The sequence below is a fragment of the Drosophila kikkawai genome, chromosome 3L (assembly GCF_030179895.1).
Source record: "Drosophila kikkawai strain 14028-0561.14 chromosome 3L, DkikHiC1v2, whole genome shotgun sequence".
Taxonomy (NCBI): Eukaryota; Metazoa; Arthropoda; class Insecta; order Diptera; family Drosophilidae; genus Drosophila; species Drosophila kikkawai.
The window spans coordinates 33,566,328-33,586,291 of NC_091730.1; the positions used below are offsets into that span (position 1 = coordinate 33,566,328).

Sequence of the window (19,964 nt, forward strand, 5' to 3'; positions counted from 1 at the left end):
TCTATATATCTCGGTAGACCTTAGGGCCTCCGTGAACGTCTCAATATTGGAAGACCTAAGGGCCTCCTCATACGTCTCTCTATATCTCGGTAGACCTTAGGGCCTCCGTGCACGTCTCAATATTGGAAGACCTAAGGGTCTCCTTATACGTCTCTATAATTCTCGGTAGTCCTTAGGGCCTCCGTGCACGTCTCAATATTGGAAGACCTAAGGGCCTCCCTATAAGTCTCTCTATCAGGCCTGCTCCGGTAATCGAAAACGGCTAGATTTTTTCGTTTTCGTTTTTGAAAACGAGAAATTGGTGCTCCGGTAATCGAAAACGAAAGATTTCTTCGATTTGAAAAACGGCCACCTTTTCCTGGCCGGAATGAAAAGTAAATGGCTTTTTTTATATGAAATCAGATCTTATTTACAAAAGGAAAAAAAAAATTTACTCAGTGGTCTATTGATGTTTATTCCACAACACCATAAAATCATGCTGGCAGATAGTTATTTTATAAAAAATTTATTTCTGACCCCACCTTAGATTTGACAACAAAATTTTTGCCGTGTTCAACCAGTTTTCTCGGTTTGGCGATAGGTCGATAAGTTCACCGCAAAAAGTTATAGCCAAGGTTGCCATATTGTTGGCGGAACGAAACATCCAGTTAAAAATACTTATAAAATATAAATGAATACATTAATAACTTTAAATAAATAAAAATTAAATTAAATTACCGCCAAAATGGTTGTTTATAAATAATGCTATTTAATTTTACTACTTAAATAGTTCAAATTAACCAAATAATTATTTGAGACCACCGGAGTTAAAACTGTGAAAAGTGTGGCAGCATCTTAGGTGCCTAGATTTGCTTAACTCGACCATTTTTTGCCTTTTTCTGGCTTAGAAAAAGGGCAATTGTAAACATAATAGGCAGTACTTTACGTTGTTTGCTTATTACCAAAAACACAAGTTAGCTGCTTGAGCAGTGAGAAAACGAAACATTCAGATATTAGAAATTTGCCGAAAACCGGAGCAGCTAAAAACGAAAACGGTTCGTTTTCGCCCAAAACGAAATCGAAAAAATTTTACGATTACCGAAGCAGGCCTGTATATATCGGTAGACCTTAGGGCCTCCGTGCACGTCTCAATCTTAGAAGACCTCAGGGCCTCTAAAAACTTCTCCCTTTTAGAAGACCTTAGGGCCTCTACAAACTTCTCAATCTTAGAAGGCCTTAGGGCCTCTAAAAGCTTCTTTCTTTTTAGAAGACCTTAGAGCCTCTTCAAACTTCTCAATCTTAGAAGACCGTAGGGCCTCTAACAACTTCTCTATCTTAGAAGACCTTAGGGCCTCTAACAAACTTCTCTACTGTTTTAGAAGACCTTAGGGCCTCTACACACTTCTCTATTGTTAGAAGACCTTAGGGCCTCTGCACACTTCTCTATTGTTGGAAGACCTTAGGGCTTCCGCACATTTTACTAACTTGAAAGACCTTAGGGCCTTCTCTAACCATAGCCTAACTTGGAAGACCTTAGGGCCTTCACTAACCATATCCTAACTCGGGAGACCTCAGGGCCCTCTCTCGCCCTCTAGGAAACCCGGCCACACGGAACCCCGGCACGCGAGCGGACAGTGGACCCCAGTGCGACGGAACGCATCCCGGGAAGGACGACCCACTCCGAAGTGCAGCGAGCCCGAGCGGATATTCCTAATTACAGATCAAGCCCCGTCTCACCTCTTTGTACCCTTATCTACAATAAATCGATCAGTCCAAGTATAACCTAACTATCGGCCTTCTCCTCTGGAACCCGGGTCGGGAATTTCCTTGCAGCAACCACCTCAGACAACAAATAAATTTCTGAGACGAACCCTGGCCATCCTTGAGCCACAGGAATGACTAACCGTCACACGTTTTCCGATTTTCATAATGTTGTTACCAAAATTCTGAAACAATACCAAAAGCTGATGTCTAAAAGTAGATGTAAAGACGTTGAAAAACAACGAAGTTATAATTTTTTTCGATTAATTTCCCGATCGATCAAATGAATTAATGTTATACCACGATATCAGCTGTTTACTCTCTTGATCTGGCAACGCCATTCAATTTGCGCAGGTATCATTTTCGTCGTCAGAGTACCCGAAAAAGTTCTTCTTCTTCCTTTTTTCACACCGTTTTTTTATATGGAGTTTGGCCGCTATAATACATGTTACAGCGGATTTTCGTCGTCGGAGTACTTGGCTTTATTTAATAATTTCATCGAATTACAACAGCCCAAAATTCAGACGAATTTTTTAATGAAAGTGTCCGTGTGAGTAGAACAGTGCTCGGCACCATCACAATTAACCAAAAAGCGCATTTGTGTGAGTGAGGTACGGAGCAAAAATGACGTGAGTGTGTTCCGTGTGTGTGAAGTTTACGCTAACCGTGTACTGGCAGCGCTGCCGGCAGAGCCTTTGCCTATCCCATGGGCTTGGGACGTGCCGACTACTGGAGTAGAAGCGCGTTTAACATTCTGGTTCAAGGGCTTCTAAATCTTCTCAAGCAAGATACTCATTTCCGGTTATCCATTCCTTTGGAGAAGCGAATTGGGATTGCATTATACGCCTTGGGATCTCCTGCGGAATACCGTATTATAGCCAGTCGTTTTGGCGTCTCCAGGTCAATAGTATGCCAGGTCTTATTGGAGGTTTGCAGATAGGGTAAAAAAACATTTTCTGGAGAGTATTTACCACCAGATTTTCTCACCTAAGAAAATTAAGGTTTTGAAGACATTGGGTATCCACAACGCCTTTTAGCAATAAAGAATTTATTTATTTATAAATTATAACTTGATGGAAGTCATATCGATGGCCAATTTGGATTTTTTCCCGTCAAAACTGGCTTTTTTTGAAGACTAACTGCGGGAAAAATTTGTGAATTGCGGGAATTGTGAAAAGCGGGAATTCTGGATTTTTTAGAAATTAAGTTGGCTTTTTCCCGACTTTTTTTGTGTTGTTAACTCTTAAATACAAAATATGCAAAAGTGTCAGCATCACAGAAATTGTAGAGTTCCTGGAATGTAGGAATAATGCAGAAATATCAATTTGATAAAGTGGGAAAACATCAGCGACACAAACAAATTTTGGTTTGAGGTGCTCCAGTTTAAAGATTCTGGTGGAAACCGAAGATTTTTTGAGTTTGCAACTGTGGCCATCTAAATATTATGTTTGCCCTGGTCAAACGCGGAAATAGAAAGCGTTATTAGTCAGGTTAACCTATGTAATTAAATCCAAATTAAGGAATTCGATAGGCCTCAACACGTCTAACAAAATTCTAAGCAAAACGTAAAGTTTTATTTACAAGCAAAAGATATACTGTATTAATTTTCCATTTTAATATACAGGAAAGGATTGCGAAGTATTGGTGCGTCGACTATGAAGTGCCTGTAAAATATCTGCGCATGATAGGTACTAATATGTCATACGCAAATGCGGACGACCAAAAAGATATTAATAAGTTTATGGAAATATTTTAAGCAAAAATTACCTCAATAAATTGTTATTTATTTAACATTTTTCGTTTTTTTTATACATTTTTCTTTAGTTTTTTTTTTGATTTTTTTGAATATTTTTTTAGCTTTTTTCTGAATTCTTCCCGTCAAAAACAGCTTTTTTTGCTGGGCAAAAGTTGGCAGCACTGACTATAGGAACTACAAGGGTTGGTACTTAACAGTGCAGTTTTTTTCTCTTTGCCGTATCCAAATCAAAAGTGTGCAAGATCTTATTGGAGTAGAGGTACAACCTAATCAAGAATCTTGTATAGGAAACGAAAGCGAAAGTGCTGAACGCATTAGGCAAGCGTAGGGCCTACATTTTCAATAGATATAGATAAGTATATATTTATACCCTTGCAGGGTATTATAATTTCAGTCAGAAGTTTGCAACGCGGTGAAAGAGACCTTTTCGACCCTATAAAGTACATATATTCTTGATCAGCATCAACAGCCGAGTCGATCTAGCCATGTCCGTCTGTCCGTTTCTACGCAAACTAGTCCCTCAGTTTTAAAGCTATCTGAATGAAACTTTGCATATAGTCTTCTATATACTCTCACTGCTGCCGGATCGGACGACTATATCATATAGCTCCCATACAAATGATCGATCAATTTTTAGAAAAAAAATTATAACTTTGCTGTTTTTCAACATTGCACCATTTTTTAGCTATGGCCATTTTATATTATTTCAGAATTTCGATACAAATTTCATGAAAATCGGACCACTATATCTTATAGCTGCCATAGGAACGATCAGGAAATTAATAGGAAAAAAATTATAACTTCGTTGTTTTCCAACGTATTATTATCTACTCTGAGATATGAGCTTTTTTTATTATTTTAGGATATATATCATATAGCTGCCATAGAAGCGATCGGTAGATGTAGAGAAAATGAAAAGGTGTGAATGTAAAACTGTAACTGTCAAACTGTAAACATAATAAGTAAAATCAAAGAGTATAGAACTATATAGAGAGCGCATCTGGCATGCTTTGCTTGCTCTACGCTTTTTGGCGAGGGGTAACGGGAAATGATTTGCTTGTTCTCTTTTTAGATTTCGTTTATTACGCACACAATGCATAAGTGTAAGTGAGTTTTGTGTGTATGTGTGCGTGAACGCGGCAACACATTTTGAGACAAAATTTCATATTTGGCTTTTCTAGGACGAGAATCAAAAGGTTTTCAAAGTCATATTGATTTTTGTGCATCACACTTTTGATCGGTCCTGTGGTCGTGGCGGTTAACGCGTTGGTCGGCAATTTAGAAGAGTGGATCAATCCCTGACAATGACGGTTTTAATAGTATCGTGTTTTTTTGTTATTAATAATTCATATTTTTTTTATATTATTTTATTTATTACATTATTTAAAAAAGTTTTGAAACTAAAGAACTTTTTTTAAACAAAAATGTATCTTTGCTTTGGGCTTATAAAATCAAAACATTTAAAATATATGTATGTCGGAGACCTAGGAGGTGGTGTTGGAGACATCGGTTCATCTTCCATGATTCAGCAGTTTTTCTGAGTTTCGCACAGCAAGTCGCCTGGGTGTGTTCCTTGTCCGTTCTAAAGTGAATAGCCGTTCACCTCCATTGCCATTCACCTGTCATAGGTCTCTTTTCCTATCTCACCACACCAGTCAATTATCTCACCATGCTTTCACAGCACACTACTCAGCTGAACACCCCAGGCGCCATGCTCACTTGAGTTACACTCAAATGATGCTCACTCAACTCATCAGAATATTACACACTTCTTTATTCTACATGGGGCTCATTATTTTGGTTACATTCGAATTTAGCGTAGTTAGATTTACGAATCTACGACACGGCCTTCCTGACATTTCACGCGTCCTCGCGTGTCGTGTCTTCTAATTACTCTAGACATGACAGTAATTTTAATTAGTTCTCATTTGTTTCTCCATTTGGTCTAAACTTAACACTTCATTTTATTCGTTTCTTTCTTATCAAATAAACATTACTTTCCTATCAAACATTGTATTTCAAATCAGTAATATCAAAATTATAAAATTGTTTAATTAATTTAATTATTTTAGCGTCCCGTGCCTTGCTCAAATTTCTTTATTTTTTTTTTTGTTGTCTCTCTTTGCTTTCATTCTCTTCTCGTACCATGACTCTTACTCAACATCTCGTCAATTGGTACTCTCAGGCTCTTGCTGCACACCCGGCAACGCTCACACGCACTTTTCGCGTCACGGTCTCTCTCTCTGGACCCTCATAGCCCCCGCCATGTAGTTTCTGCGCAGCAACTACATGGTGCGGCTGCAGCCTATCAACATTCAACTTACGAGTGCCTCAGCCGGCGATCTCTCGTATTGATCTTCATCCACCTCAACAGGCATCACATTCATCTACATCCACCTCTGCAGGCATCGCTCGCAACTGCTCGTGGGCATACTTATAAATTCGCTTACTTGACAGAGATTTTAAGACATACCGGTCACCATCAAGCTTTTCTATTATCACAAAGGGTCCTTTAAACTTCGGATCCAGCTTTGTTTGGTTCCGTTCTTCGTTTTTGAGCAAGACATGGTCGCCCACCTTATAACTAACAATCTTAGCTTTATTTTTATCAAATCGTTGTTTTTCATATTCGGCATTTTTTTCTATATTTTGCAAGGCTCTCTCTCTACTACATTCAGTATCAATTTCTTCCTCCTCCACCAACGGCATCATCCCCATAGGCCTGGCCTCTTTGCCAATCAATAATTCTAATGGACTAATTTTTGTTACTCTATTGGCTGTGCAATTCATGGCCAACTGCACCTCTTTTAAAGCTTCTTGCCAAGACCTCTCACTCGTCTCTACCGCTGTCAACATTGCTTTCATTGTACTCATGACGCGCTCTACCTGACCATTCGCGCGGCTAGCACCTGTTGCTATCAGGTGTAAATCGATTTTTAGTGATGAACAAAACTGCTTAAAGTCATTACTAGCAAAGCTACGGCCTTGGTCGGCAATCACACGACTAGGTACTCCAAACATGCATATGGTAGACTTTAGTGCCTCAATGCAGCTATTTGTGTCAAGGCTAAGTGTGTGATGAAAATGAACATATTTTGTGAAGGCATCGATTTGCACTATCACATACTCTTTTATGTCACTTTTACCACTCAACTTGCCACTTATATCCATATGCACTGTATGCCATGGTATACAGACTTTTGGTATGGGATGGAGTTCTATTTGGGCCTTGCCCGAAGTTGATTTTGAAAGTTTGCATGTAATGCAATTCTCAACAAACTTTCTCACGTATTTGGACATATTCGAAAACCAATACTGTGTATATACCTTGTCCAAGGTTTTCTCCCAGCCTAAGTGCATTATGGCCTCATGAACGTGATTGATTACTGACCATCTAAATGCTCGCGGTATCACCGGAAGACATCGATTTCGTCCATTTCTTTGTATCTTCCTATACAACATGCCAGATCGCAATTCATACGTTTTCGCGTCTTCATGATTCAGTTCGTTATTTTGCAACTTTGTTATTAATTCTGAAGTTTCCGAATCTCGATGCTGCTCTGCGAGTAACCAGTTATCTGTGATGTCTGCTAGTTCTACGCGCACCTCGGCTACTTTAGTGAAATTGGTGGCCTTATTATCCGGTAGTGGATTTCGGGAAAAAAAATCAACATGTGCCATGCTATTTCCCTTCCTATATTCAACCTCAAACTCAAAGGACTGTAAATATGCCCACCAACGATGAACCCTCGGCGTTAAATCTTTTTTATGTCGACTAGCTTTGAGTGAGTTGCAGTCTGTGAACACCACAAATGGGCGGCCATGTAAGTAATGGCGAAAATGCTTGACTGCATTATACACAGCCAGTGTTTCCAGTTCGTATGAATGGTATCTGGCCTCTGCTCCGGTTGTGCACTTGCTAAAATACTCTATGACTCTCGGTTTACCGTTAATCTTGTGCATCAATATGGCACCATAGCCGTCTGCACTAGCGTCAGTGTGAAGTTCGACTGGAAGCTGCGGGTCATAAATAATGAGAACGGAATCACCAACTAGCACGGATATTATTTCTTGACGCACCTGCTCGTGCTTATCGCGCCACTCAAATTTGCTGTTTTTCGACGTTAGCAAGTACAAAGGTTTCATTAGTTCGGAAAATCGGGGGACGAATTGTCGAAAATAAGATGACAAGCCAATAAATGGTCTCAGTTGAGTAACAGTTTGTGGTGGTGGCAATGCGGCCAATGCCTGAATCTTCCGCGAGTTTGGTCTTATTTCACCATTCTCAATTTTATACCCTAAGTACTCAACACTTGATTGTAGAAAGGAGCACTTGCCTATATTGTAAGAAAACCCAGCACTAGTCAGTCTTTGCAACACCTCCTGAAGTCTCGTAAAAGCCTCCTCTTTTGTAGTAGCAACAATTAGGACATCGTCAATGTAAACAATCGCATACGAATATGCCACTTCACCCAATGCTCGCATTATAGATCGCTGAAACACTGACGATGCATTCTTCAAGCCAAAGGGCATGGCTACGAATTCGTATTGACCTTCTGTTGTAACAAATGCCGTGCGCTCAATCGAGTCGGGATGTATTGGTATCTGATAGAAACCGCTTGCCATGTCAAGACAGGAGAAATACTTGCCACCGCGCAATCTATCGATTTGGTCTGATATTAGGGGCAAAGGGAATTTATCTGCGACGGTGTTAGTATTTAACTCTCGATAATCTATACACAAACGATCACTACCATCCTTCTTTTTAACTAGCAACATCGGACTCGCAAAAGGGGAGCAGCTTGGCCGTATAACTCCGCAAGCTAAGAGTTCTTGTATTTTGTCCCTTACTAGTAATTTTTCTTCCACGCTCAATCTATACGGACGCCTCATTACCGTTTTACAGGCTTCAATCAGACGGATTTCTAATTCACCCGTAGTGACTCGACGATTAGGTATGCCATTTATAAACGCTGATGCATGCGACTTTAATATTTCCGCTAGTACAACTCGGTCTGACTGACTTAAATTTACAACTCCATTTACTGTATCCATGAGATTCAATTCAGCAATGCTCGACACGGTGTTGACAGTCCTGATCCTCTGTAAAACAAACTTATTAGCATCTATGGTTACACCAAAGTCCTGACCTAGAATTTCACGGCCAATCAGCACATCATACTTTAAATATTTGTCCATAACAACGTGAAACAAAATCTCGATGGAAAATTCACCTATTGTTACAGTAGAAAGAATTTGAACTGTACTAATCACAGAACCATGACCTATGCCACTTATATGTACAGTATTATTTAGCCTCTTGCCCGTGAACTTATCAGCTAATTTTTCTTTTAATAAGGAACATTCGGCTCCTGAATCAAAAAAGTATGAAACGGGCTCACCGTGCTGGTATAGGGTCCCCTTCGGATCGACTACGGTGCACGCATCCACTCGCTTCTCGTATGTGTTGCCCTTGGTTGACGATGATGTGACTGTACATTTGCTTGCAATATGGCCCGGCTGGCCACACTTGAAGCAGGTTACAACCGACATGTCCCTCTTCGGTATGGTGCTGCTGCGAGTCAGGTTACTTTTTGAGTCACTTCCGCTTCCAGAATTTTTGATGCGGCAGTCCGCCACCTTATGGCCAGATTTGCCACAATAGTGGCACTTCCCTTGCCACGACGATCGCTGCTTCTTCCGCTCTGGGCCACCAGTGTGGTCTGGTGTGTTGCCATCACTGCGCTTTCCAAAAGAATAGGCGCGCAATTGTTGCTCCAGTTCAGTGCGAGTTTTAATATTCGTGGTGAATAATAAATGCTGCAGTCGTTTGTCTATTTGCGCGGTGTGTGCCAGCACGACAGATACCGCAATTTCTTCGTTGCTCATGTTCTTCCATTTCGATTGCAGCGATGTTACTTGTCTACTGGCATACACAGAGACACATTCGTTTAGCTTTGGTCCACTGCTAAACATGTTCAATAAGGACGCGGCTGGGGTCTCTACACCTTCATATTGCTGAAGAAACAATTCACGGAACTCTGGCCACTTTATTCCAGTGTAGCAGATATGAGACAGCCATTGGGATGCTCCTCCTTCCAACGAGTTGCTCAGCGCCATAACGAGAGCGCTTCCCTCAAGCATGTTCTCCGCCATGATGATATCAACGGTTTTGCACCAAGCAGCCGCGTCTGCATTCGCGTTGTCAGGGCAAAACTTTGGTAGCGTCACTTTGTTGTTGGGTTGCGTCGCCATTTTGTTGGTTTGCATGGATTTGAGTAAGTCCATGAAATTTTTGTTTTGCGCTTCCAATAAGGCACGCAATTGGTCGTTCGACAGGCTTTGTGGCACGGCCGATCCCACTTCTGATGTCGGAGACCTAGGAGGTGGTGTTGGAGACATCGGTTCATCTTCCATGATTCAGCAGTTTTTCTGAGTTTCGCACAGCAAGTCGCCTGGGTGTGTTCCTTGTCCGTTCTGAAGTGAATAGCCGTTCACCTCCATTGCCATTCACCTGTCATAGGTCTCTTTTCCTATCTCACCACACCAGTCAATTATCTCACCATGCTTTCACAGCACACTACTCAGCTGAACACCCCAGGCGCCATGCTCACTTGAGTTACACTCAAATGATGCTCACTCAACTCATCAGAATATTACACACTTCTTTATTCTACATGGGGCTCATTATTTTGGTTACATTCGAATTTAGCGTAGTTAGATTTACGAATCTACGACATGTAATTATATTTTATTATCAGTTTATTCGACTGTTTTTAATTTAAAACATTAATCTAACACAATAATTAAAAACATAAAACGAAAACGAATTTGTTTTCAATATGTAATATTTTTAAAACACCTATAAAAACCCACGAATAGTTTTTGTTTGTCAAACATAACCTGGTAACACTAAAATGGAATACAAAAGTTTCTTCTAAAAAAAAAAAACAAACAAAAAAAAAAAAAACAAAAATCTTAAGAGTAACCAGGATTTGAACCCATGCACTTCAGGGTGGCAGGCGGATGCCTTAGCCACTAGACCAACCGGCAAGCAGGCCTCGGGGTGCCCAGATTCAAAGTAGAATCGAGCCTTGCGGGTTCCACGGGGAAAATGCGGGTTCTACCGCTGGAACCCGCCATACGACACATTTTTTTGTATGAGATGTCCGCTCTATATAATTCTATACTCTTTGGTAAAATGTAATGAAATAATATCTGCAAGGGTATACGCTTCCTTTCTTGTTTTATTTTAATTATTTGATTTATTTTTGTTTCAGACTTCCTAAGAAGCCGAGATGCTATTCTGTAATGATGCAGAGTCCTTCGCCATCTCCATTACCACATGCTTTTTTTCCTTTTCTTTCAGTTCTTATAATTGGTCTCAGTACTTCTTTCACAAGCCTGTCTCAGAATTGGATGAATGGCGAGGACATTCTTCGTCCACTTCCTTAGAAATGCCCCAAGGCACATTCGGATTAGATGGCTTTATTTTATTCACAACCTAAAAAGTTCGTGTTAATTTATTAATAATGTTATAATTATTTCAAGCTAAGAAAAGTCTCTAGACCACGAAAATATTGAATTGGTATTTTATTATGCAGCCCTTGTCTTCCACCAGCCCTTGAAAGTAAGCTATTCTTGCCACGTGGTGCGTGCAAGCTTGCTGATTAGACACTTGTCTTAATTTTGGCGGTCTCGTATTTTTAAACAGTTTGACCAATTAAAAGACCTTGAAATGGAAACGTTTCTCATGGTATGTAAAAAATATTTGTATAAGTCTTTAATTATATGTGCTTTTGTGTTTTCATGTTTTTAATGGAATACGTTTTTTTTTTCGCGCGGGGTCCCGCTTCCACCTCCCGCCCAACCGACCGAGGGGCGCAGCCGTGTGACGTACCGCACGAATCGCGAACTAGATTGACGCGTTAGAAGGACAGACGAAATGAACGAGGAAACATTAGGAGATAATATAAATATAATAAACTTTAAATATATAAATAAATAAAAACGCATGCAAAATAATGAAATTATAATAAAAATATATAACCATAGAAATAAATGAATAAATAAACAAAATATAAAAAATAAAAACGCATGCAAAATTAGTGCTACTCTACGAGATAAATACTACAAGTCAAGCAAAAATAAATAAATAGGTAAAATAAAAAGTAAAAACGCATGCAAAATTAGACTACGGTGCTACACTACGAGCTAACTCTACAAGTATAAAAGTTTTTAATATAGAAGGGTTATCGCTACGAATTATAATATCAGAGAGGCGGTTGTAATCCGTACATAAAACCCTAAAGGGTTCATGTACTTCAAACTCCCGCCTACAGTGATTTACTACTAAAGGGATAAGGGTTCTAGATGTTAGTCGGGGAACGTGGAAGTTAAGCTGCCCTAAAAGAAAGGGGCTCTCAACAACACCATTTATAAGGTTATGAAGGAATACGACACCAAGCATTGTTCTACGGTTAGCTAGGGAGGGTAAGTTAATTAATAGGAGTCTACTCATCAGCATCCCAAGGTAGGCCACGGAGGGCGAAAAGTAAAAAGTTCTTTTGTACAGATTCAATACGGTTAATATGGATTCCGAATTGAGGACTCCAGACGCATGAACCATACTCCAATATAGGGCGAACTAACGAAGTAAAAAGGGTCTTCGTTATATAAGGGAAATCGAATTCCTTCGACCACCTCTTAATAAAACCTAGCATGCCTCTGGCCTTATTAACCGTGCACGAAATATGTTCAGAGAACGAAAGTTTAGTTTAGAAACAAGAGATATTCTTTCAAGAGCACAATCATTTAGCATATAAGTGGCAAACTGGGGGGTGACACGTGAAAATGTCATCAGCTTGCATTTAGAGTTATTGAGATGTAATAAATTAGCACGACACCATGCTTGAAAGTTATTAAGATCCGATTGCAGGTATGACTGGCAAGAGCTGTCCTTATACTGCACGCATAGCTTAACGTCATCAGCGTACATAAGTACTCTAGAATTCGTTAGAACCAGCGGGAGGTCATTGATAAACAATGTAAATAGCAGCGGGCCGAGGTGGCTACCCTGTGGGACGCCAGAGGTGACTCTGAGGAATTTGGATAGAGCATTTTTAAACAGAACCTTTTGAGTTCTGTTACTCAAATAGCTCAAAATCCATTTAAGAAGATCGACAGGAAACCCGATTAAGTCAAGCTTCCTTACAAGAAGAGAGTGATTAACCGAGTCAAAGGCTTTACTGAAGTCTGTGTAAATCACGTCGGTTTGAAAGTTACGTTGGAAACCTCTAATAACGAAAGAGGTGAGTTCCAGGAGATTTGTAGTGGTCGATCTTCGCCTCATAAAACCATGCTGACATGGTGAAATTACGGATCTGCATAAATGCTGCAAGTGGGGAGTAATTACATTCTCGAAAAGTTTTGGAATTGCCGACAACTTAGAGATTCATCTATAGTTGCTGGCGTCCGATTGTCTACCTTTTTTGTGGAGAGGAATGATAAATGATTCCTTCCAAATAAGGGGAAATTCTGAGGTTTCTAAAGATAAGGTAAACAATTTCAGAAGGGGATTGCACAGAGCTCCGGCACAATACCTGAGCACGCAGCCTGGTATTCCATCGGGACCCGGTGAGTAAACTGGTTTTACACGATGAAGATCCGAACTAAGGGAGCTTTCGGTTAAAATGGGACTGAAAATTAGGTTCGACTTGGGCAAATCAAAAGAGTAAGTCTGATCTAAGCTATTCGAGGAACAATACGTAGTTTTGAAAAACTCGGCAAAGAGATCGGCGATGGCCTGATCAGAGTTTGCTGTAGCGTTTCTGAACGAAAGCGATGAAGGATGTAAATTGGGTTTTCGCTTAGTGTTAACAAAGTTATAAAACTGTTTCGGGTCCTGCGTGAACTGAACCCTACAGCGAGTTAAATAACTTTTATAACATTGCGCATTAAGCACGGTGAAATTCGACCGAGCACTAAGATATCTTGAATGAACAGTAGGAGATCCGGTGCGTTTATAGCGACTATAAAGCCTAGACTTAACGTTTTTTAGGCGTGTCAGCTCTTTGGTGAACCAAGGTGGTTTACTAGAAACCGACGGATAGGCTAAAGGAACACACAATGCAAAGAACGAATTCATGGCACTGTAAAAAATATCCACGGCGGACGCCATGTCAGTACATCTGTAAAGTTCAGACCAGTTAAATTGGGAAATCAAGATATCCAGCCTTTGAAAATTTGCTTTACGGAAGCAGCGAACTTTAGTTGCTCAGCAACTCAAATCAGGTTTGGTCTTTACGACAGTCCCCAAATCGATGGTCACTTCGAAAGTAGGATGGTAAGGGTCTTCGGGAAGCGTCAATGGATCGACTCTTGTTAAGTTTACACCTACAGGATCAGAGACGAAACACAGATCTAGTAGGCGATTTAAAGAATTTACGACATGGTTAACTTGGGACAACGAAATGTCAAGCAAACCATCTATGAGGTCATGCTGTGCCGCAGTTTGGAGGACATTAGACGTACCATCTGATGACCAACGAGCTCCAGGTATATTGAAGTCTCCTAGAGTTATTAGTTAGTCTCTATCTGTAAGCATGTTGGAAACAGCCTGAATTGCCGAAAGGTGTTTCCAATAAATAGGCTCTTCAGCAGATGGAGGAACGTAAGAACAAGTTATATAGATAAAACTACCTGGAAATGATAGTTTTACACAGATAAATTCAATACCTGTGAGATCGTCAATTTGAACCAGTTCAGAAATAAGGGTGGAGTCAACGGCAATTAAAACTCCACCACCTCGCTGGGAAAGACGGTCCAATCTATAAGTTGTGTACTTACCCGAAAAAATTTCGGAGCTGAGAATCTCCGGCTTTAACCAGGTTTCGGTAAACACAATCACCTGGGATGCAAACGAAAAGCTATCAGAATATAATTTAGAGAGCTTGCTGCGTAAGCCTCTAGTATTCTGATAGGAAAGTAGGACTACAGTGTGCTCGGGTCAGAAGTCACCAGAACAAATTGTGTCAAAAAGATCGAGGGAGACACTAATCTTGAAAGATGAGATATCTCTGGGGTATGAGAAATTGAATTTTTCCACTTTCACACTTTTGGCTTGTGTTTTGCTCCGTATATGAGCTAGTACATCTTCCGATGCGAGATCAGGGGCAAGCCGGGAAACAAATATTGTTTTTAATGGTGGAATAGCGGTGAGGGTCTTTGGTAACGCAGCGTTACTGCTAGTGGTTCAGCCCTATTTTTGCCCTTTGAGATAGCTGAGATTTTTTTTTAAGTCTGCGGAGTCAGAGATTGAGACCCCGCAGCGGACTCAACTGTTAACACTGGCGGAGCTGCTGCCTTTTCTGCCCCGGCACCTTCGAATGCCGAATCTTTAGCCGTTCCCGATCTTAACACCATTGGAGTTGGTGTCGGTGTCGGGGGCTGTGCCGAGGGAGTGTGCCAAATCTTTGGTGGCTGGGGTTCCCCCAATTGCAGCCGACCAGCAGCAGATTTTTTTCGATTTGGCGACTCGCTTAACAGCTTCATGCCGCTAAATTGAGCGTCCAGCTCTGTGAACAGGTCGTTTGTTTTGCGAAAATTGACCCTAAGTTCACTAAATCCGCTTTTGGTTTGCCGCATGAAGGATAACATATCCTTCTCCACCTCACGACAGGCATGGCAACAATAGCGCAAGCCATTTTTGGCAGAAATTGCGTCAGCGATACGGCCCGTTAGGTTTAGACACTTAGCGTGAACGACCGCATCGCAAAGCCAGCAGTGAAGTCTAGGCTGATCTGCCAAAACCTCTTTTTGGCAGCCTTTAATATCGCAAATAAAATTTGAAACCATTTTTACAAACCTTTAACCACTGTGCGCTGATAAGCAGTACCGAAAAAAAACAAGAAAGCGGGAGCGTAAGCGTGGGTAAGCAGAGAAAACAAACGAAAACTTGAGCCGCCTAAGTGCCGCTAGAAGCAAATAAGCGGGACAACACAAAGAGGGGATAAGAAAAACGCAAAAACTAAAAGTGAATTAATTAGATATATATATCAATTAAACACTTAAAGACACATGCACATGCACTCGCGTAGCAGAACGGCAAAGTTTAAAAATTTTAGTTTAACAATATAAACAGAACCCCGGTGGTTTTGAATGTATAAGAAACACAAAAAATTCGGAGCGCAAAACAAAAACACGACCGTTCGCTATGAAAGTCAAAAGCGTATGCGACGTAAACAGTAGTTTGTTGATTCTAACCTTAAAATGTTTGTGTTTCGTGGAGCTATGTATATAGCAAGATAAAACAGGATTCAAATAACAACTTATGTTATAGTATGTATTATTATGTGCTTATTCAGATAGCATTTAAATTATTTGGGGTGTTAAATATTTCAATAGATATGTAAGCAAGGTTGCTATTTGTCGAGGTGACTTAGTAGAACTTTGGTTGGAAACAATTCGCAAAATCATCGCTACTTTTGACTGGGTTTGCGTCGAAGTAATTCTAAATAATTTTCCGGAAAACGATTTAAAGACCAAAATAAAAAACTTTAATGTTAAAAATTAAGACTGCTGAACCAAGCACACAAAAATATTCGTCGCTTTAAAGAAGAAAATGCTAACTGGCTTGCATTTTATTCAAAAGATGATTGTAATCGTAATCTTGGTCGACGACCTCGGGTCTCTTATGACGAAGAATGTTTACGGCATAAAAGAAGATTTGCTTCCGAACTTGCAAAGGAAAATGTAATACTTCTACTTTTTGAAGCAGCTGCACTGTGGTCGAGCTTGTATGGAGCAGCGGCCATAAATACTTCTAGATGTGCTATCGCTATGAAATTTTCACCAAAAATCTAGAAAAATGTTTTAAGTATATCCACAAAAAATTGGTCGTATTGCTCGTCTATATCATATAACTGCCATAGGAACAATCTGTTAAAAATCAATACTTAGTATGGCAAATGTGCTGCGGCAGGCTTCGGCAGCTGAAGTAAACATTTTTATAATCTTTAAATATTAGTTAATGACGGCACATAAATTTCATTTGGGGGCAACGGGGGGAAAATATTTAAAACTCTACGTAAACACAACATATACGAACTAAAAAGACGCACTGAAAAACCCCAAATGAATTAGAAGTCTTCATCTGCTGAGTTTTTGTAAGAAACTGATTTTATTTCATATAAACCCTAGCTTATATAGCTAACATGAGAATGTACATTGTATATCTTAGTTCTAGACCCACGCATCGGACAGTTCCCGATCGTGAGAAATATTTTAAGTACGATAAAGGTGTGAACAGTCACCCCGAAAGAACATATCTTAAACAAACCCAGATCGCTCGCAGGAGGTCATATTTCGGGTTACTTGTTACATAGGCTCAAGCGGCGGTTTCTTATAGCTATGCACACAAGTGCTAGACCGAGCTCTGCTGCTGGGACTTAATCGCTAACAGATGCTTCTTATCTTTATTTATTTATTTATTTATCTAAAGCTAACAAATAGTATTAAACTAAAAGCTAACTATGGGTAAAGAGCCATAGCATCTAAGGCCTTCGTCTCGCGGTTTGTGTTGGTTTAGATGTATTTACAGTAATTACATTGATACAATGAATAGATATTTACAAAAGGATAACATAAACATACATACATAGGTGGAATCATACATAATTTATATTTACAGCGGCTTCATATTTTGTAGGTAATTTTACAATTGTCTAGGAACTTGAGGATGTTTTTGGAGTTTTTGTTTGAGGGGTTGGCTATTGTGGAGATGGGGTCAGGGTTGTGGAGGAGTAAGGAACGTTGTGTGGTAATGGCAGGGCAAGTGCAAATGATATGTCGAAGATTTACTTCGGCATTGTTGCACATTGGACACACGTTGTTTTTTGTTTTGTCAATCTAGTGAGCGTTTGTTAAGTATGTGTGTCCAAGTCTGAGTCGGGTGATAATGATTTGCTCTCTTCTGTTTAGGGAAGAGTTTATCAAGGGCTGATTTGTAGTTGATAGTCTGCTGATTTCTTGGTACCAGTCAGACGTGCGTAGTTGTGATTGTTTTTCAAGTAGGGTTATTTTTAAGAAATGAGATATATCGTTTGAGTTATAGTTAGCGGTGTACATTAAGGGGGATTTGGCGGCAAGTTTAGCTGCTTTATCAGCGCATTCGTTGCCTGCTATTCCCATGTGACTAGGGATCCAGATGAGTTTAATTTTCGGAAAGTGTTGGGTGATCATGTTTCTAATGGAGGGTGGGTAGTGAGCGTGGTTGTTTTGGTTGGTGATAGCGGAAACTGCTGATAGGGAGTCGGTGCAAATGGCATATTTGCCTGGTAATTTAATGTAAATTTGCATGGCTTCCTGGATCGCTATTATCTCGCTCGAAAGTACTGAGGAGTAAATAGGTAGGAGTCCGATTTTAATTGTTTCGCTTTCACTTGTAATGCTGTAGGTTGTTATGCCGGAGGATTTGGAACCGTCCGTATAGATAAAGGTGTGGTTAGGGTAGGAGAGTTTCAGGGAGTGGAAGAGTTGTTGGAATACAATTGGGGCTGTTGCGTTCTTATTAAAATTTGAGAGGGAGGTGTCTGTTGCTTTGAGGACATTGGACATGTTGAATTTCTTACAGGTATTTTTCTTTATTGGGAGGTAAGAGATGGAGTTAGCTTTACATATCTTTACTATTTCATCTATTGTGCTGGGGTATCTGTAGGTCTTTTTTGCGGGTTTGGTAAGAGTTTTTAATGTTGTGTCTTTGGCCTGGATTAAGTTTTTGGAGAGTTTGCCGATGAGGAAGTCTCTTTTGTGCTCAATTGTATTAATGCCGGCTTCTGTCAGCACGTTGTTTATGGGTGTGGAGCGGAATGCCCCCAATGCTGATCTAATTGCTGCGTTTAGTAGGGTTTTTAGGCGATTGAGTTGGGATTTGGGTGCGCGTCCATATATAGGAAGGCAGAAGTCTTTTTTTGAAACAAGAATTGATTTGACGATTTGGATTAGTGTTGTTGTGTCTGTGTTGTATTTGAGAGAGGAAAGGTGTTTAATTATCCCTAGAGGTTTGGCAAGTTCTGATTTAAATTTGTTGATGTGGGAGTTCCAGTTGTATCTATTATTTATTGTAAGTCCTAAAATTTTAAGAGTGTTTGTGATTGGGATTTGTGAGTCACCTGAGATTATCTTGGCTTTGCAATTGTGTTTGCGGCAGATATGTATTATTTGGCATTTTTCCTTTGAGAGGACTGAACCTGATTTTGAGCACCATTCATCAATTTTGTTAAAGATGGTTGATAGGTTGGTTGTGGGATTTTTATGTTTATTGTGTTGGATGATGAGGTTGAAGTCGTCAGCATAAGCACATAATTTAATATCTTTTGAGATTGAAATTATGTTAGATAAGGAATTGTATGCTATCAGGAAGAGAATTACTGAGATGGGTGAGCCTTGTGGTATGCCATTGTTCATCAATTTTGTTAAAGATGGTTGATAGGTTGGTTGTGGGATTTTTATGTTTATTGTGTTGGATGATGAGGTTGAAGTCGTCAGCATAAGCACATAATTTAATATCTTTTGAGATTGAAATTATGTTAGATAAGGAATTGTATGCTATCAGGAAGAGAATTACTGAGATGGGTGAGCCTTGTGGTATGCCATTGTTCATCAATTTTGTTAAAGATGGTTGATAGGTTGGTTGTGGGATTTTTATGTTTATTGTGTTGGATGATGAGGTTGAAGTCGTCAGCATAAGCACATAATTTAATATCTTTTGAGATTGAAATTATGTTAGATAAGGAATTGTATGCTATCAGGAAGAGAATTACTGAGATGGGTGAGCCTTGTGGTATGCCATTGTTTAGGGGGAATGTATCTGAGAGGAATTTACCAGATTTAGCTATGATTTTCCTATTTGTCATAAAGTGTTTTATGTAGTTTATGGTTTTTTGTCCTATTTTCCAGTTGTGTAGTTGGTGGATGATGGTGTGGATGCCTATTCTATCAAATGCTTTGGTGAAATCCAGCGATATGATTGAGAGGTGCTTTTTTAAGGCAATGGATCTGTAGGCTAGGTGGTCTACGTAGAGTAGACAATCTAGTACAGATTTGCCTCTTTTGAAGCCGAATTGGCTGTTGTGTATGAGATCGTTATTTAAAACGAACCACCACAATCTTTTAGCCATAATTTTGTCCAGAACTTTAGCTAGGCATGGATTTAATGAGATGGGCCTGTACGATGTTACATCCGTTTTGGGTTTTTGCGGCTTAGCTATGGGTAGGACGAGACTAAGTTTAAATGATTGTGGGATGTGGGTGGAGAGGATGATGTTGAAGTGGTTGATTATTCTATATTTAACAGCGATAGGTAGGTTTTTAATCATTGGGTAGGAAATTCGGTCGAAACCTGGCGTGTTGCCTCTTAAGGAGTTTAGAGCGGCTGAGAATTCTGTAAGGGTTATGTCCTTTTCAATTT

The 19,964-nt window shown here is 39.9% G+C and overlaps 2 protein-coding genes across 6 annotated transcripts in view; both read right to left on the reverse strand.

The window, feature by feature from the left end:
• LOC121502702 (uncharacterized) overlaps nucleotides 1–19,964 on the reverse strand; it is a 151,443-nt gene that overhangs the window by 93,885 nt on the left and 37,594 nt on the right. The window lies entirely within an intron of this gene.
• On the reverse strand, nucleotides 8,478–9,955 carry LOC138928503 (uncharacterized). Its single transcript, XM_070285640.1, has 2 exons — nucleotides 8,899–9,955; nucleotides 8,478–8,599 (listed from the first exon to the last, which is right to left on the reverse strand). Exons 1-2 carry the CDS (start codon nucleotides 9,911–9,913, stop codon nucleotides 8,562–8,564), a joined length of 1,053 nt encoding a protein of 350 aa, XP_070141741.1. The 5' UTR covers nucleotides 9,914–9,955; the 3' UTR covers nucleotides 8,478–8,561.